At 53.8% G+C, this 17637-nt stretch overlaps 1 protein-coding gene across 2 annotated transcripts in view; it reads left to right on the top strand.

The window, feature by feature from the left end:
- vps18 (VPS18 core subunit of CORVET and HOPS complexes) overlaps positions 1 to 17595 on the top strand; it is a 19440-nt gene extending 1845 nt beyond the window's left edge. The window contains exons 1-5 of one of the 2 annotated variants that reach the window (XM_087990173.1): positions 7 to 39; positions 8461 to 8602; positions 9627 to 9718; positions 10621 to 12479; positions 16684 to 17595. In XM_087990173.1, the coding sequence (XP_087846299.1) occupies positions 8574 to 8602; positions 9627 to 9718; positions 10621 to 12479; positions 16684 to 17406 (2703 nt within the window). In that variant the 5' untranslated portion in view covers positions 7 to 39; positions 8461 to 8573 and the 3' untranslated portion in view covers positions 17407 to 17595. Of the gene's footprint in view, positions 1 to 6; positions 40 to 8460; positions 8603 to 9626; positions 9719 to 10620; positions 12480 to 16683 lie in introns of those variants that run through there. The other variant, XM_087990172.1, reaches the window with a different exon arrangement.
- Positions 17596 to 17637: the final 42 nt, after the last annotated feature.

The following is a 17637-nucleotide window of genomic DNA, read 5'->3' as shown; positions in this document are numbered from 1 at the left end:
AACAGCAACGCCTCGGTGCTTCAGGCATCGGCCAGTCAGGTACCGCCAGCCGGGTGAACGAGAGAAAGAGGGACGGGACGGGGTGGGGAGGAAGGAAGGAAGGAAGGAAGTAGAGGGATGTCAGAGATGGAGGGCTGGAGAGGAGGAGGAGGGAGTGGGGTGCCAGAGATGGAGGGCGAGGAGGAGGAGGAGGGAGTGGGGTGCCAGAGATGGAGGGCGAGGAGGAGGAGGAGGGAGTGGGGTGCCAGAGATGGAGGGCGAGGAGGAGGAGGGAGTGGGGTGCCAGAGATGGAGGGCGAGGAGGAGGAGGGAGTGGGGTGCCAGAGATGGAGGGCGAGGAGGAGGAGGGAGTGGGGTGCCAGAGATGGAGGGCGAGGAGGAGGAGGGAGTGGGGGTGCCAGAGATGGAGGGCGAGGAGGAGGAGGAGGGGGTGCCAGAGATGGAGGGCGAGGAGGAGGAGGGAGTGGGGTGCCAGAGATGGAGGGCGAGGAGGAGGAGGGAGTGGGGTGCCAGAGATGGAGGGCGAGGAGGAGGAGGGGAGTGGGGTGCCAGAGATGGAGGGCGAGGAGGAGGAGGGAGTGGGGTGCCAGAGATGGAGGGCGAGGAGGAGGAGGGAGTGGGGGTGCCAGAGATGGAGGGCGAGGAGGAGGAGGGAGTGGGGTGCCAGAGATGGAGGGCGAGGAGGAGGAGGGAGTGGGGTGCCAGAGATGGAGGGCGAGGAGGAGGAGGGAGTGGGGTGCCAGAGATGGAGGGCGAGGAGGAGGAGGGAGTGGGGTGCCAGAGATGGAGGGCGAGGAGGAGGAGGGAGTGGGGGTGCCAGAGATGGAGGGCGAGGAGGAGGAGGGAGTGGGGTGCCAGAGATGGAGGGCGAGGAGGAGGAGGGAGTGGGGTGCCAGAGATGGAGGGCGAGGAGGAGGAGGGAGTGGGGTGCCAGAGATGGAGGGCGAGGAGGAGGAGGGAGTGGGGTGCAGAGATGGAGGGCGAGGAGGAGGAGGGAGTGGGGTGCCAGAGATGGAGGGCGAGGAGGAGGAGGGAGTGGGGTGCCAGAGATGGAGGGCGAGGAGGAGGAGGGAGTGGGGTGCCAGAGATGGAGGGCGAGGAGGAGGAGGGAGTGGGGTGCCAGAGATGGAGGGCGAGGAGGAGGAGGGAGTGGGGTGCCAGAGATGGAGGGCGAGGAGGAGGAGGGAGTGGGGTGCCAGAGATGGAGGGCGAGGAGGAGGAGGGAGTGGGGTGCCAGAGATGGAGGGCGAGGAGGAGGAGGGAGTGGGGTGCCAGAGATGGAGGGCGAGGAGGAGGAGGGAGTGGGGTGCCAGAGATGGAGGGCGAGGAGGAGGAGGGAGTGGGGTGCCAGAGATGGAGGGCGAGGAGGAGGAGGGAGTGGGGTGCCAGAGATGGAGGGCGAGGAGGAGGAGGGAGTGGGGTGCCAGAGATGGAGGGCGAGGAGGAGGAGGGAGTGGGGTGCCAGAGATGGAGGGCGAGGAGGAGGAGGGAGTGGGGTGCCAGAGATGGAGGGCGAGGAGGAGGAGGGAGTGGGGTGCCAGAGATGGAGGGCGAGGAGGAGGAGGGAGTGGGGTGCCAGAGATGGAGGGCGAGGAGGAGGAGGGAGTGGGGTGCCAGAGATGGAGGGCGAGGAGGAGGAGGGAGTGGGGTGCCAGAGATGGAGGGCGAGGAGGAGGAGGGAGTGGGGTGCCAGAGATGGAGGGCGAGGAGGAGGAGGGAGTGGGGTGCCAGAGATGGAGGGCGAGGAGGAGGAGGGAGTGGGGTGCCAGAGATGGAGGGCGAGGAGGAGGAGGGAGTGGGGTGCCAGAGATGGAGGGCGAGGAGGAGGAGGGAGTGGGGTGCCAGAGATGGAGGGCGAGGAGGAGGAGGGAGTGGGGTGCCAGAGATGGAGGGCGAGGAGGAGGAGGGAGTGGGGTGCCAGAGATGGAGGGCGAGGAGGAGGAGGGAGTGGGGTGCCAGAGATGGAGGGCGAGGAGGAGGAGGGAGTGGGGTGCCAGAGATGGAGGGCGAGGAGGAGGAGGGAGTGGGGTGCCAGAGATGGAGGGCGAGGAGGAGGAGGGAGTGGGGTGCCAGAGATGGAGGGCGAGGAGGAGGAGGGAGTGGGGTGCCAGAGATGGAGGGCGAGGAGGAGGAGGGAGTGGGGTGCCAGAGATGGAGGGCGAGGAGGAGGAGGGAGTGGGGTGCCAGAGATGGAGGGCGAGGAGGAGGAGGGAGTGGGGTGCCAGAGATGGAGGGCGAGGAGGAGGAGGGAGTGGGGTGCCAGAGATGGAGGGCGAGGAGGAGGAGGGAGTGGGGTGCCAGAGATGGAGGGCGAGGAGGAGGAGGGAGTGGGGTGCCAGAGATGGAGGGCGAGGAGGAGGAGGGAGTGGGGTGCCAGAGATGGAGGGCGAGGAGGAGGAGGGAGTGGGGTGCCAGAGATGGAGGGCGAGGAGGAGGAGGGAGTGGGGTGCCAGAGATGGAGGGCGAGGAGGAGGAGGGAGTGGGGTGCCAGAGATGGAGGGCGAGGAGGAGGAGGGAGTGGGGTGCCAGAGATGGAGGGCGAGGAGGAGGAGGGAGTGGGGTGCCAGAGATGGAGGGCGAGGAGGAGGAGGGAGTGGGGTGCCAGAGATGGAGGGCGAGGAGGAGGAGGGAGTGGGGTGCCAGAGATGGAGGGCGAGGAGGAGGAGGGAGTGGGGTGCCAGAGATGGAGGGCGAGGAGGAGGAGGAGGGAGTGGGGTGCCAGAGATGGAGGGCGAGGAGGAGGAGGAGGGAGTGGGGTGCCAGAGATGGAGGGCGAGGAGGAGGAGGAGGAGGGAGTGGGGTGCCAGAGATGGAGGGCGAGGAGGAGGAGGAGGAGGAGGGAGTGGAGTGCCAGAGATGGAGGGCTAGGAGGAGGAGGAGGAGGGAGTGGAGTGCCAGAGATGGAGGGCTAGGAGGAGGAGGAGGAGGGAGTGGAGTGCCAGAGATGGAGGGCGAGGAGGAGGAGGAGGAGGGAGTGGGGTGCCAGAGATGGAGGGCGAGGAGGAGGAGGAGGAGGAGGGAGTGGAGTGCCAGAGATGGAGGGCGAGGAGGAGGAGGGAGTGGGGTGCCAGAGATGGAGGGCGAGGAGGAGGAGGGAGTGGGGTGCCAGAGATGGAGGGCGAGGAGGAGGAGGGAGTGGAGTGCCAGAGATGGAGGGCGAGGAGGAGGAGGAGGAGGGAGTGGGGTGCCAGAGATGGAGGGCGAGGAGGAGGAGGGAGTGGGGTGCCAGAGATGGAGGGCGAGGAGGAGGAGGGAGTGGGGTGCCAGAGATGGAGGGCGAGGAGGAGGAGGAGGAGGGAGTGGAGTGCCAGAGATGGAGGGCGAGGAGGAGGAGGGAGTGGGGTGCCAGAGATGGAGGGCGAGGAGGAGGAGGAGGAGGGAGTGGAGTGCCAGAGATGGAGGGCGAGGAGGAGGAGGGAGTGGGGTGCCAGAGATGGAGGGCGAGGAGGAGGAGGGAGTGGAGTGCCAGAGATGGAGGGCGAGGAGGAGGAGGAGGAGGGAGTGGAGTGCCAGAGATGGAGGGCGAGGAGGAGGAGGGAGTGGGGTGCCAGAGATGGAGGGCGAGGAGGAGGAGGGAGTGGGGTGCCAGAGATGGAGGGCGAGGAGGAGGAGGGAGTGGAGTGCCAGAGATGGAGGGCGAGGAGGAGGAGGAGGAGGGAGTGGGGTGCCAGAGATGGAGGGCGAGGAGGAGGAGGGAGTGGGGTGCCAGAGATGGAGGGCGAGGAGGAGGAGGGAGTGGGGTGCCAGAGATGGAGGGCGAGGAGGAGGAGGAGGAGGGAGTGGAGTGCCAGAGATGGAGGGCGAGGAGGAGGAGGGAGTGGGGTGCCAGAGATGGAGGGCGAGGAGGAGGAGGAGGAGGGAGTGGAGTGCCAGAGATGGAGGGCGAGGAGGAGGAGGGAGTGGGGTGCCAGAGATGGAGGGCGAGGAGGAGGAGGGAGTGGAGTGCCAGAGATGGAGGGCGAGGAGGAGGAGGAGGAGGGAGTGGAGTGCCAGAGATGGAGGGCGAGGAGGAGGAGGAGGAGGGAGTGGGGTGCCAGAGATGGAGGGCTAGGAGGAGGAGGAGGAGGAGGGAGTGGAGTGCCAGAGATGGAGGGCTAGGAGGAGGAGGAGGAGGGAGTGGGGTGCCAGAGATGGAGGGCGAGGAGGAGGAGGAGGAGGAGGGAGTGGAGTGCCAGAGATGGAGGGCGAGGAGGAGGAGGGAGTGGGGTGCCAGAGATGGAGGGCGAGGAGGAGGAGGGAGTGGGGTGCCAGAGATGGAGGGCGAGGAGGAGGAGGGAGTGGGGTGCCAGAGATGGAGGGCGAGGAGGAGGAGGGAGTGGGGTGCCAGAGATGGAGGGCGAGGAGGAGGAGGGAGTGGGGTGCCAGAGATGGAGGGCGAGGAGGAGGAGGGAGTGGGGTGCCAGAGATGGAGGGCGAGGAGGAGGAGGAGGAGGGAGTGGGGTGCCAGAGATGGAGGGCGAGGAGGAGGAGGAGGAGGGAGTGGAGTGCCAGAGATGGAGGGCGAGGAGGAGGAGGAGGAGGGAGTGGAGTGCCAGAGATGGAGGGCGAGGAGGAGGAGGGAGTGGGGTGCCAGAGATGGAGGGCGAGGAGGAGGAGGAGGAGGAGGGAGTGGAGTGCCAGAGATGGAGGGCGAGGAGGAGGAGGAGGAGGGAGTGGGGTGCCAGAGATGGAGGGCGAGGAGGAGGAGGGAGTGGGGTGCCAGAGATGGAGGGCGAGGAGGAGGAGGGAGTGGGGTGCCAGAGATGGAGGGCGAGGAGGAGGAGGAGGAGGGAGTGGAGTGCCAGAGATGGAGGGCGAGGAGGAGGAGGGAGTGGGGTGCCAGAGATGGAGGGCGAGGAGGAGGAGGAGGAGGGAGTGGAGTGCCAGAGATGGAGGGCGAGGAGGAGGAGGGAGTGGGGTGCCAGAGATGGAGGGCGAGGAGGAGGAGGGAGTGGAGTGCCAGAGATGGAGGGCGAGGAGGAGGAGGAGGAGGGAGTGGAGTGCCAGAGATGGAGGGCTAGGAGGAGGAGGAGGAGGGAGTGGGGTGCCAGAGATGGAGGGCTAGGAGGAGGAGGAGGAGGGAGTGGAGTGCCAGAGATGGAGGGCTAGGAGGAGGAGGAGGAGGGAGTGGAGTGCCAGAGATGGAGGGCGAGGAGGAGGAGGAGGGAGTGGAGTGCCAGAGATGGAGGGCGAGGAGGAGGAGGAGGAGGAGGGAGTGGAGTGCCAGAGATGGAGGGCTAGGAGGAGGAGGAGGAGGGAGTGGAGTGCCAGAGATGGAGGGCTAGGAGGAGGAGGAGGAGGGAGTGGGGTGCCAGAGATGGAGGGCGAGGAGGAGGAGGAGGAGGAGGAGGGAGTGGAGTGCCAGAGATGGAGGGCGAGGAGGAGGAGGGAGTGGGGTGCCAGAGATGGAGGGCGAGGAGGAGGAGGGAGTGGGGTGCCAGAGATGGAGGGCGAGGAGGAGGAGGGAGTGGAGTGCCAGAGATGGAGGGCGAGGAGGAGGAGGGAGTGGAGTGCCAGAGATGGAGGGCGAGGAGGAGGAGGAGGAGGGAGTGGAGTGCCAGAGATGGAGGGCTAGGAGGAGGAGGAGGAGGGAGTGGGGTGCCAGAGATGGAGGGCTAGGAGGAGGAGGGAGTGGAGTGCCAGAGATGGAGGGCTAGGAGGAGGAGGAGGAGGGAGTGGAGTGCCAGAGATGGAGGGCGAGGAGGAGGAGGAGGAGGAGGGAGTGGAGTGCCAGAGATGGAGGGCGAGGAGGAGGAGGAGGAGGAGGGAGTGGGGTGCCAGAGATGGAGGGCGAGGAGGAGGAGGGAGTGGGGTGCCAGAGATGGAGGGCGAGGAGGAGGAGGGAGTGGGGTGCCAGAGATGGAGGGCGAGGAGGAGGAGGAGGAGGGAGTGGAGTGCCAGAGATGGAGGGCGAGGAGGAGGAGGAGGAGGGAGTGGAGTGCCAGAGATGGAGGGCTAGGAGGAGGAGGAGGAGGAGGGAGTGGGGTGCCAGAGATGGAGGGCTAGGAGGAGGAGGAGGAGGGAGTGGGGTGCCAGAGATGGAGGGCTAGGAGGAGGAGGAGGAGGGAGTGGGGTGCCAGAGATGGAGGGCTAGGAGGAGGAGGAGGAGGGAGTGGGGTGCCAGAGATGGAGGGCTAGGAGGAGGAGGAGGAGGGAGTGGGGTGCCAGAGATGGAGGGCTAGGAGGAGGAGGAGGAGGGAGTGGGGTGCCAGAGATGGAGGGCGAGGAGGAGGGAGTGGGGTGCCAGAGATGGAGGGCGAGGAGGAGGAGGAGGAGGGAGTGGGGTGCCAGAGATGGAGGGCGAGGAGGAGGAGGGAGTGGGGTGCCAGAGATGGAGGGCGAGGAGGAGGAGGGAGTGGGGTGCCAGAGATGGAGGGCGAGGAGGAGGAGGGAGTGGGGTGCCAGAAATGGAGGGCGAGGAGGAGGAGGGAGTGGAGTGCCAGAGATGGAGGGCTAGGAGGAGGAGGGAGTGGAGTGCCAGAGATGGAGGGCTAGGAGGAGGAGGAGGAGGGAGTGGGGTGCCAGAGATGGAGGGCTAGGAGGAGGAGGAGGGAGTGGGGTGCCGGAGGAGGAGGTTTGGGGGGGGGAGAATTAAAGACTTGACAGAATGCGGGACACTTGGCTGCATGCCTTTGTGTGTATTAAATACCTATTCAGCTGAAAAATGTGTTGCTGGACAAGCGCAGCAGGTCAGGCAGCATCCAAGGAGCAGGAGAGTCGACGTTTCGGGCATAAGCCCTTCAGGAATGAGGAGGGTGTGCCAAGCAGGCTAAGATAAAAGGTAGGGAGGAGGGTTTTGGGGGAGGCTCATTGGGAATGCTATAGGTGGAAGGTGGTTAAGGTGAGACTGCTAGGCCGGAGAGGGGGTGGGAGCGGAGAAGTCGGGAAGAAGGTTGCAGGTCAAGAAGGCAGTGCTGAGTCCGAGGGTTGGGACTGAGATATGGTGGAGGGAGGGTAAATGAGAAAGCTAGAGAAATCTGCATTCATCCCTTGTGGTTGGAGGGTTCCTAGGCGGAAGATGAGGTGTTCTTCCTCCAGCTGTAGTGTAGCCATGGTCTGGCGATGGAGGAGGCCAAGGACTTGCATGTCCTTGGCGGAGTGGGAGGGGGAGTTAAAGTGTTCAGCCACGGGGTGGTTGGGTTAGTTGGTGCGGGTGTCCCAGAGGTGTTCTCTGAAACGTTCCGCAAGTAGGCGACATCGGGTGCAGTGGATGCAATAAATGATGTGTGTGGAGGTGCAGGTGAATTTGTGACGGATATGGAAGGATCCCTTGGGGCCTTGGAGGGAAGTGAGGGGGGAGGTGTGGGCGCAAGTTTTGCATTTCTTGTGGTTGCAGGGGAAGGTGCCAGGAGTGGAGGTTGGGTTGGTGGGGGGTGTGGACCTGATGAGGGAGTCGCGGAGGGAGTGGTCTTTCTGGAACACTGATAGGGGAGGGGAGGGAAGTATATCCTTGGTGGGGTCTGTTTGGAGGTAGCGGAAATGACGAAAGATGATATGATGTATCTGGAGGTTGGTGGGGTGGTACGTGAGGACCAGTGGGGTTCTGTCCTGGTGGCGATTGGAGGGGCGGGGTTCAAGGGCGGAGGAGCGGGAAGTGGAGGAGATGCGGTGGAGAGCATCGTCAACCACGTCTGAGGGGAAATTGCGGTCTTTGAAGAAGGAGGCCATCTGGGTTGCTCGGTATTGGAATTGGTCCTCCTAGGAGCAGATGCGGCAGAGTGCAGCGGATGCAGTAAATGATGTGTGTGGAGGTGCAGGTGAATTTGTGACAGATATGGATGCAGGTGAATTTGTGATGGATATGGATACGTTTCAGAGAACACCTCTGGGACACCTGCACCAACCAACCCAACCGCTCCGTGGCTGAACACTTTAACTCCCCCTCCCACTCCACCAAAGACATGCAGGTCCTTGGCCGCCTCCATCGCCAGACCATGGCTACACTACGGCTGGAGGAAGAGTGCCTCATCTTCCGCCTAGGAACCCTCCAACCACAAGGGATGAATGCAGATTTCTCCAGCTTTCTCATTTCCCCTCCCCTCATGTCAGTCCCAACTGTCGGACTCAGCACCGTCTTCTTGACCTGCAACCTTCTTCCCGACTTCTCCGCCCCCCCCACCCCCTCTTTGGCCTATCACCCTCACCTTAACCTCCTTCCACCTATCGCATTCCCAATGCCCCTCCCCCAAGTCCCTCCTCCCTACCTTTTATCTTAGCCTGCTTGGCACACCCTCCTCATTCCTGAAGAAGGGCTTATGCCCGAAACGTCGATTCTCCTGCTCCTTGGATGCTGCCTGACCTGCTGCGCTTTTCCAGCAACACATTTTTCAGCTCTGATCTCCAGCATCTGCAGTCCTCACTTTCTCCTTTAAATACCTATCCAGTCAGGCTATTGTATAGAGAGAGAGAGAGACTGGCAGCTGTTGATGTTGCAAATAGCAGGGTTATAGTTGGCAATCTAGCAATCTCTGGTTGTTACAGGTTACGTCAGTGCGCGTCTTGAAGAGGAAAAGCCAATCTTTTCCAAACAGAGGATTGATTTCAGCCCTCCCAGTGCCATCAACCACCTTGTGGTATGCAACAACCAGCTGTGTATGTGTTTAGGCAAAGAGACTCTTCTCAGGTAAGAGCCACTCAACCCTCCATGCTCTTTGTGGCTTTGTTGTCTTTGCATTAAACCAACTTGGCATCAGATATTCAGGTGGATGGTGATTGAGTTGGTGGAGCTGGTCTCTATGCTGAAGTCTGTAGTCAGTGGTGTTTCCTACTATTGAACCAGTGAAGGGAGTATCTGCTGCAATATTGGATGCCAGAGCAGCAGCCATGTTGATTTAAGATACTGGAAGGGTTGTCAGAAGCAGAGGTGGGTCATATCTGGAGATAAGAATCCATGTTGTTTTGGTTTTGGATGATGTTCCCAAGGGCAGCAATAACATCATAGTGAACGGTAGCCTGATGCTTATGCTGCTGAATTCGTGATGAAATGGCAGTGTGAGCTCAAACCTACCAGTTGGGGTAATATTCAGTTATTTGTATAAAAATGTGAAATAAAAAGCTGCATCAATAATGGTGACCATAAAAACCCACCTGATTCCCCAACATCTTCAGGGAAGGAAATTTACTGTCTTTCCCTGGTCTACATGTGACTCCAGATCCATGGCAACATGGCTGCCTTGTCACAGCTGCCTGCAATGGCATAGAAATTGCCCTCCCTCAGTTTCATGAAAGCCACTCACCACCATGTTCTTGAGGGTAGTTAGGGATGGGCAATAAATGCTGGAATTAAAGCAAGATACTGTGAATGCTGCAAATCTGAAATGAAGACAGCTGGAGAAACTCATTGGGTCTAACACCATCTGTAGAGAGAGGAGGAGAATTAATGTTTCAAATCTGCTGTGATTCTTCAATAAATACCCCATGAATAAAGAAGAACAGGAGGGGAGAAGAATATAGGAAATTATATTGGAGGGGGAAAAGTGCAGTTAATTCATTGGCTATGATTCTATCGAGCAGTGTTACTGAACTCACGAGTAAAGCTCTGAATTGAGTCTTGGACTCGCTGGGGTTGTGTGCTCCATTGTACACTGAGATTATTGCTGATAACTTGTTGTTTCTTTTTCTCTTTTTTTTTCCCCCTTCTTGGGTAGGATTGATTTAGGAAAACCTGACCAACCAAACCAGATTGAACTGGGGCGCAAAGACGATGCCAGGACCCACAAATTGTTTCTGGACCCCTCTGGTACGGTGCTTGTACTTCCTTTTGTTGTGGGGTGACAGGCTCCCTGGGCACACATTGACTTCTGCTGTACGTGACTTGTAAAATCAACACCTTGAATTCAATTGCTCCCTCTCCCTTCTCTGTAATTTCCAGCTATGCAACTCTGAGCACCTCTAATTCTAGCCTCCATCATTTCTCCACCTTTAATGCACTACCATTAACTGTTGCTAAGGCCCTAAGATCTGGAACTCCCTCCCTATATTTCTGATTTTCTGCTGCCCCCTCTTCCTCAAAAATCTACCTCTGATCAAACTTTTGAACACTGGTTTCTTTGGTTCAGTGTTAACTTTGGTCAAACTGTGCTCCTGTCAAAGGGCTTAGGGTGTCCTGTTATCTTAAAGGCACTGGATGAATATGAGTTGATGTGATGATCCCAGTTTATCCATATCGAGCAAGCAGCCTCCCATCTGCTCAGTAAGTGAGCAGTTGTGCCAGTCAGCCTTGCATTCAATATCATGTTTCTGAAACGAAACACTGACGTTTCCCCAAATGTTACACCTATCTTGAGGCACTTGCTCTTTCCTAGCATGAGGTGGGGTTGTGTGTGTGTGTTCTAGTCCCTGCTCTCATGAGCCCAGATGAAGTGCATTCATGACTTTCAGTTGTGGAGGGATTATAACTGAGCAGACATATGACCTGACCTGAACTGGATAGTTCTTTGGGACATGAACCCTGGCTAATTCTTCTCCCTGGGGTACTGAAGACAAAAAAATTGTGTCGGAATAGCACATTTAAAATGATTACATTTTATATGCCTCGTCTCCCATCTGAGCACCACAAAACTCTAATGAATGACATTTTGAGATTCAGCTCAGTGTTCAGTGGCCCTGTGTTCAGTGTGATGTATTTGCTCCCTGTTGCAGGATCCCATCTCCTGATTAGCCTTACGTCCAGCGAGTGTCTTTACGTGAACAGGAATTCTCAGAAAATGAGAAGCCTCTCCCGCTGGAAGGGCCATTTAATTGAGAGTGTAGGCTGGAACAAGCACATGGGGAGTGAGAGCAACACCGGCCCCATTCTGGTTGGAACCAGCCAAGGTCAGATGTACGAAGCGGAGATTGTGGTCTCAGAGGATCGGCTGTTTAACTCCAGTCCTGATCAGTACTTCAAGTACGTTTACAGCCTGGAAGAGGACGGCTCCCCGGCTCCTGTCTGCTGCCTGGAGATTGAGCGCAGCATTGATGCGAGATTCTTCGTCATTGCCACCACTCGCAAGCGGTTGTACCAGTTTGTCGGGAAGGCCCCAGAGGCCAGCGAACAGCAGGTATTCCAGCCCATCTTCAACCAGTATGCTGACTCTTTGCCCAGTTTCCAGGAGTTCCCAGTCAGCCTGGGCTACAGTGAGATCTCTTTTTACACCTCCAAACTGCGATCCAGTCCACGCTCCTTTGCCTGGATGATGGGTAACGGCGTCCTGTACGGCACCCTTGATTACAGCAGGCCTGACTCCCTTCTGAGTGACCTGAAGGTCTGGGAGTACTCGGCAGACACCGAGCCTCCCCGCTCTATTGTCCTGACCCAGTTTCACTTCCTGCTGCTACTCTCTGACAGGGTGAAGGCCATTTGCACGCTGAACGGGCAGCTGGTCTTCGAGGACGTGTTCCCTGACAAGTTTGGCCGGCTCCTGCGGATGGTCAAGGATTCTGTGGCTGGGTTGATCTGGATCTACACGGAGAAGGCTGTTTTCCGGTACCACGTTCAGAAAGAATCGCGGGATGTCTGGCAGATGTACATGAACATGGGCAAGTTTGACCTGGCGAAGGAATACTGCAAAGACCGGCCTGAGTGCCTGGATGCTGTGCTTGCCAAGGAAGCTGACCACTGCTTTCAGAACAAGAAGTACGTGGAAAGCGCCAAATACTATGCTCTGACGCAGAGGTACTTTGAGGAGATTGCGCTGAAGTTCATCGAAGCCAAACAAGAGGAGGCACTGAAGGAGTTTCTGCTGAAAAAGCTGAAGAATCTGAAGCTGGAGGACAAAACACAGATGACCTTGTTGGTGAGCTGGCTCACTGAGATCTATCTGAACTGGCTGGGCATGTTTGAAGGCGATGAGAGCAAGCAGAGCCAGTTTGATGCGACGAGGGAGGAGTTCCGACAGTTTCTGAGCAGCTCCAAGATTAAAGAGTGCCTGCTCAACAACCGCTCGACCATCTATGACCTTTTGGCTAGCCATGGCAACGTAGTGGACATGGTGTTCTTCTCTGTGATCATGCAGGATTATGAACGGGTTGTGGCCCACCATTGCCAGCATGATGACTATAGTGCAGCTCTGGAGGTCATGTCCAAGTACCAGGACCCTTCTCTCTTCTATAAGTTCTCCCCCGTCCTCATGCAGCACATTCCTAAGCTGGTGGTGGATGCATGGATCACCATGCGGAGGCGGCTGGTTCCCAAGAGCCTCATCCCGGCGCTGGTCAACTACAGCCAGATCGGCAGCTCGGAACAGATTGGTGAAGCTATCCGCTACCTGGAGTTCTGCGTACACGATCTGAATGTCACCGACCAGGCAATTCACAATTACCTGCTGTCTCTGTACGCCAAGTACAAGCCCAAGGCCCTGCTGTGGTACCTGGAACAAGCTGGGTCGGATACAAACCACATTCATTACGACCTGAAGTACGCACTGCGCCTGTGTGCAGAGAATGGTCACCGCCAGGCCTGTGTGCACATTTATAAGACAATGGAATTATACGAAGAGGCGGTAGATCTTGCACTGCAGGTATGTTAGATTTTTGGTTGCTGTTCTTCTTGCAATAGTTACTGTGATTGGGATTGAGGATCAAAGAATCCCTACAGTGTGGAAGCAGGCCTTTCAGCCCATTGAATCCACAATGACCCTCTAAACAGCATCCCACCCAGACCCACACCCCTACTCTATCCCTGTAAAGAATTCAAGGCAGCTCACCACCACCTTCTCAAGGGCAAATAAGGATGGGCTATCAATGCTGGCCAGCCAGTGACGCCAAAGTCCTACAAATGAATAAAAAAACCTCCTGCATTTCAATGGCTAACCTGCCTAGTCTGCATAACCCTTGCCACTATGGGTAACTTAGCATAGTCATTCTACTTATCCTGTACATCTTTGGAAAGTGGGAGGAAACCAGATCACCTGTGGAATCCCATACAGGCCCAGAGAGAATATCAAAATCCGCACAATCACCCAAGGCTGGGGTTGGATCCGGGGTCCCTGGAGCAGGGGGGGCAGTAGTGCTAACCACTGAGCCACCGTGCTCGCCTCATTGATCCTCAGCTCCTTGCTCGTTACAAAGAGCTTGCATTTCTGCAAATTTAATTTCATTTGAAAGAAGGCTGTCTGATAGTGCAGCACTTCCTCAGTATGGTATTGATGTGTCAGCCTGGATTTTGTGCTTTGGTTTGTGGGAGTGGCATTTGAAACTGATTCTACTAGCTTCCCGTTACTGAGATTGGTTGCGTCTAGCTCTGATCTCAAGTAAAACTAATTAATTCACCATGAACTAGTGACCATAGCTTGGAAACTTTATCCTTTTTGCTTTGTGTGGTTCTGCTCTATTCTTTTAAACTGAGTAAAGCCACCAAACACTCCCAGGACAGGGACAGCACAGGGTTAGATGCAGAGTAAAGTTTCCTCTCCTCTTTTAAACTAAAAGTAAACAGAAAGTAAAGTTTCCTCTGTCATGTGGTTCTGCTCTATATTGGATGTTACATTCATACAGTGCCATGTTCCCAACTGTGCATATTTGTGGAATACAATGAAGTGTTACAGATATTGCTGTGACAGAGCAGGAGAGAGGGAGAGTCTAGGGAAAGGAGTAGGGGCTGCAATTACATCAGCCATTATCTAATGACAGAGCAGAGTAGTTCCAGGTGAATGGCCTACTCCTGTTCTTTTTTCTTTCAAACCTTCTAAATCTCTGTTAGAATTGCTTTAAATCAGTCTGTCTCTATTCCGTTAAATCCAGGCAGTTTCAGACTAATGGATGGTTTTTGTATGGGGAGGCCTGACCACAAAGGTGGAATTGACTCCAAAATGGACTCATTTTCACCAGTCCAGCCTTTCAGAGTTAATCCAATTCAGACTTCTAAAATACTGCTGCTGCTTGCTGCAAAGACACACCTCCCTCGGGCAGTAAAGTGGTGCTGTCTGATAAATTGCTTCCCCTCAAATCTAAGATACCAGGGTCTTTAATGTGCTATAACTTGAATCATACAACTATTGTGTGGAAGCTAACTCTGTGATAAAGGAAGCAGACATTTTGCTTAGTCAGGAACCAGACTCTTGCAGTTAGATGGAACATTTGGACCTTCAGATGACAACATCTCTTAACAGCCCAAAATGTTGGGGATTGCTATTTCAAAATAAATTACTATTTTCAAATCACTTTTATAACATATCTTCTTCCTGCCAGCTTACTCTGAGTGAGCAAACTATATTAAAGGTATCAAAATATAAGTTTTAAAATATCAATATGTAATAAGTGTGAGGTTACATATTTGGACCAAAAAAGGATACAGGTACTTTCTAGCTGGTATAAAGTTAAATAGTTATTGTCCTAAAACACGTGTGGGTTTAGATGCATAGATCTTTAAAATGCTATGAATAGAAAAAGAAAATAATTGATAGCTAATGGCCTTTATATTAAGAAGACTGGAGGATGCAGAAGTGATGCTGCAGTTTTACAAAATTTGTGATTAGACCCCACTTTAGAATAATTTGTGCAGATATAGACATCTTAGGAAGAATAACATAGGTTTACACAAATGAAACCAGGTTAAGTTTGAGAAGACATTAAACAAATTAGGCCTGCCCTCTCTACAATCTAGAATGTTAATGGGTGATTTGCTCAAAGTCTTCAAGATGCTAACAAAAAGACAGGGAGATAAAGATAAATTGTTTTCCACTGGGGATTCCAGAACTAGTGGGCATAGTCTGAGAATTAGGGCCAGACTGTTCAGGAGAGATAGGCAAAAGTGAGATTAGAGTCAAGAGTGTGGTGTTGGAAAAGCACAGCAGGTCAGGCAGCATCTGAGGAGCAGGAGAATCGACATTTCACACAAAAGCCTTCCATCAGGAATGAGGAGAGATGTTAGGAAGTGCTTCTACACAAAGGGTGGTAGAGGTTTGGAGTCTCTACCACAAACAGCAGTGGATGTTGGATCAGTTGCTAATTTTAAATCTGTTAGATCATTTTTTGTGAAGGAAAGTTATAAAGGGGTATGGACCAAAGGTAGGTATATAGAGTTAGGCCACAGATCAGCCATGGTCTCATTAAAAAGTGAAGCAGCATAAAGCGCCAAAACAGCCTACTTCTATCTCTATTAGCTAAAACTAGCCAGGAACACCCCAATTTATCTTGGAGTATTTAGGACGTTTCTACAATTTCGACTCCTTTCAAAGTGTTGACATTGCCATGGCAACTCTACATCCTTTTGGTTCTAAAACTTCCCCATTTTGAATCGCAAAAGTAATTTATGCCTGTCTGCTCTAAAAGTTTGAAAATCTCTCTCAGCTCACTGTATTATTCAGTTTAAAACTTGTAATTGAATTTATTTACAGAATATATAATTTCACAAAATAGGAGTGAAATACTTGATTTACACAATATTTTAAAAAACTGTCTAAATTCTTGCTGCCATCAGACATCTGAGTTGTGCATTTAAAGACTGTAGCATGGATTCTCAATTTGAGTGAGACAAGGAGGCAACAAGAAATACTTATACTCTTCCATGTGCTTCTTACAACATGCTTTTTAAAATCATCGCTTTTGTACTGAACCCCACTTTTTTGTTAAACATAATTAGATGAAATGTAAATAGCACATTTAGCGATCTAGAGAGTTGTCAAACCACATCTGAAATATAACCTCTTTGAATTTTCTTCTAACAATTTAACATGGGTTAGAACTTATAATAAACTAACATTATCTTTTTTTTTCCAATAAACTAAATGGGCTAGGTATCCTAGCAATGTAAATATTGCTTGGTAATGTTTGTGTTTTTTTGTTTAATGTGACCCCTATGATTTTTAAAAAAGCACACTAAAAATAGTGCAAGTGCAATTGACCTTTGAGCTGAATATTATGAACTAAACAATATCAAAAAATAACACTTGTATATCTTGAGACTTGACAGTCACTAAAATAATACTGGGGTTAAAGGATATGAAGATAGGTAATGCAGACTAGACTTTTATTCCATTTGAATTTAGAAAATTGGGGTGAGGGGATCTAATTAAGATATTTCAGATGATCAAAGAATCTGATTGAAAGCAAGAAACGTCTTCTGGTGCAGTAAGTCCAGAATAGAGTTAGGGGATGTATAACTTCAAACTGAGAGCTAGGTCATTCAGGGGGCATGGTGGCTCAGTGGTTAGCACTAGTTGAAAGGTTCTCTGATGAAGTTGTGGGGGGCAGGGAATCTGAAGATATTGAGGTGGAGCCTTGATGAAAGGTTAAGCTGGAAATGTCGACTCTGTTGCTCCTCATGCTGCCTGACCTGCTGTGCTTTTCCAGCAACACACTATATCGACAGTGGTTAGCACTGCTGTTTCAGTGGCAGGGATCTGGGTTTGATTCCACCCTTAGGTGACTGTCTGTCTGTGTGGACTTTGCACATTCTCAGTGTCTGAGAGTTTCCTCCCCTAGTCCAAAGATGTACAAGTTAGGTGGATTGGCTGTGCTAAATTACCCATAGTGCAGGCTAGGTGGAATAGACTTGGGAAAATGCAAGAGTAGGGTGGGTCTGGGTGAGACGCTCTTTGTGGAGGTTTGGTGTGTACTTGATGGGCCAAATGGCCTCTTTCAGTACAGATTCTATGATTCTAGTCCACAGGTAGATGACAGTATCCTTGTGGTCTAAAGCATTTGAATAGCAGTTGGCCCTTCTGGGCATGAATGTTCTGTCTCTGTTCTCCTTATGACTGTTGAATGTCTTTATAAAAACAGATGGATGTAGATCTTGCTAAGTCATGTGCAGACATGCCGGAGGAAGATGAGGAGCTTCGTAAGAAGCTGTGGCTGAAGATTGCCCGTCATGTAGTCCAAGAGGAGAAGGATGTCAAGAAGGCCATGGTTTGTTTATCCAGCTGTAACCTGCTGAAGATTGAAGACATTCTGCCCTTCTTTCCAGATTTTGTGACCATTGACCATTTTAAGGAGGCCATCTGCAGCTCCCTGCAGGAGTATAACAAGCACATCGACGAGCTCAAGCAGGAGATGGAGGAGGCGACAGAGAGTGCCAAACGAATCCGGGAAGATATCCAGGAGATGAGAAACAAGTATGGTGTGGTGGAGTCTCAGGAGAAATGCGCCTCGTGTGACTTCCCACTGCTGAACCGCCCGTTCTACCTATTCCTGTGTGGCCACATGTTCCATTCGGACTGCCTCCTACAGGAAGTGATTCCTCACCTCTCCCCTTTCAAGCAGACCAGGCTGGAGGAGCTGCAGAAAAAGCTGGTGACCAGCAACCAAGTGAAGTCCCGGCAGCGGCCAAAGGAAGGAGGAGAGGGCAGTCACAAGGGACAACAGTCCCGTGATCAGATCAAAGCTGACATTGATGATATTGTGGCAGCCGAGTGCATTTATTGTGGAGAACTGACAATTAAATCAATAGACAAACCTTTTATCAACCCACAGAAATATGAAGAGGAGAATAACAGCTGGCTATAAGGTTTGTTCTCTGGTACAATTGCTCTCCCAATCTGCGGGCTGTTCTGTGCTGAACCAGCACCTCAAATATTGGGACTTGTAGTGTTACTATTTGCACTTGTAACTGATGCTTCTACACTGCTGAATATTCAAAGCTGGCGTAGCTACCCAATGGGAGCAAATAAATTGTAAACACCTTGTACAGTTAAAGTTTTATGTAGTCCAAGTCATTCTGGCATTGAAATCCAGGAA

Source organism: Chiloscyllium plagiosum, unplaced genomic scaffold (assembly GCF_037043375.1).
Source record: "Chiloscyllium plagiosum isolate Xiang-an unplaced genomic scaffold, Cpla_swu_hap1 HiC_scaffold_8, whole genome shotgun sequence".
Classification (NCBI taxonomy): domain Eukaryota; kingdom Metazoa; phylum Chordata; class Chondrichthyes; order Orectolobiformes; family Hemiscylliidae; genus Chiloscyllium; species Chiloscyllium plagiosum.
Note: the sequence above shows the minus strand (reverse complement) of the source record. Positions and strands in the feature narration are given on the sequence as shown.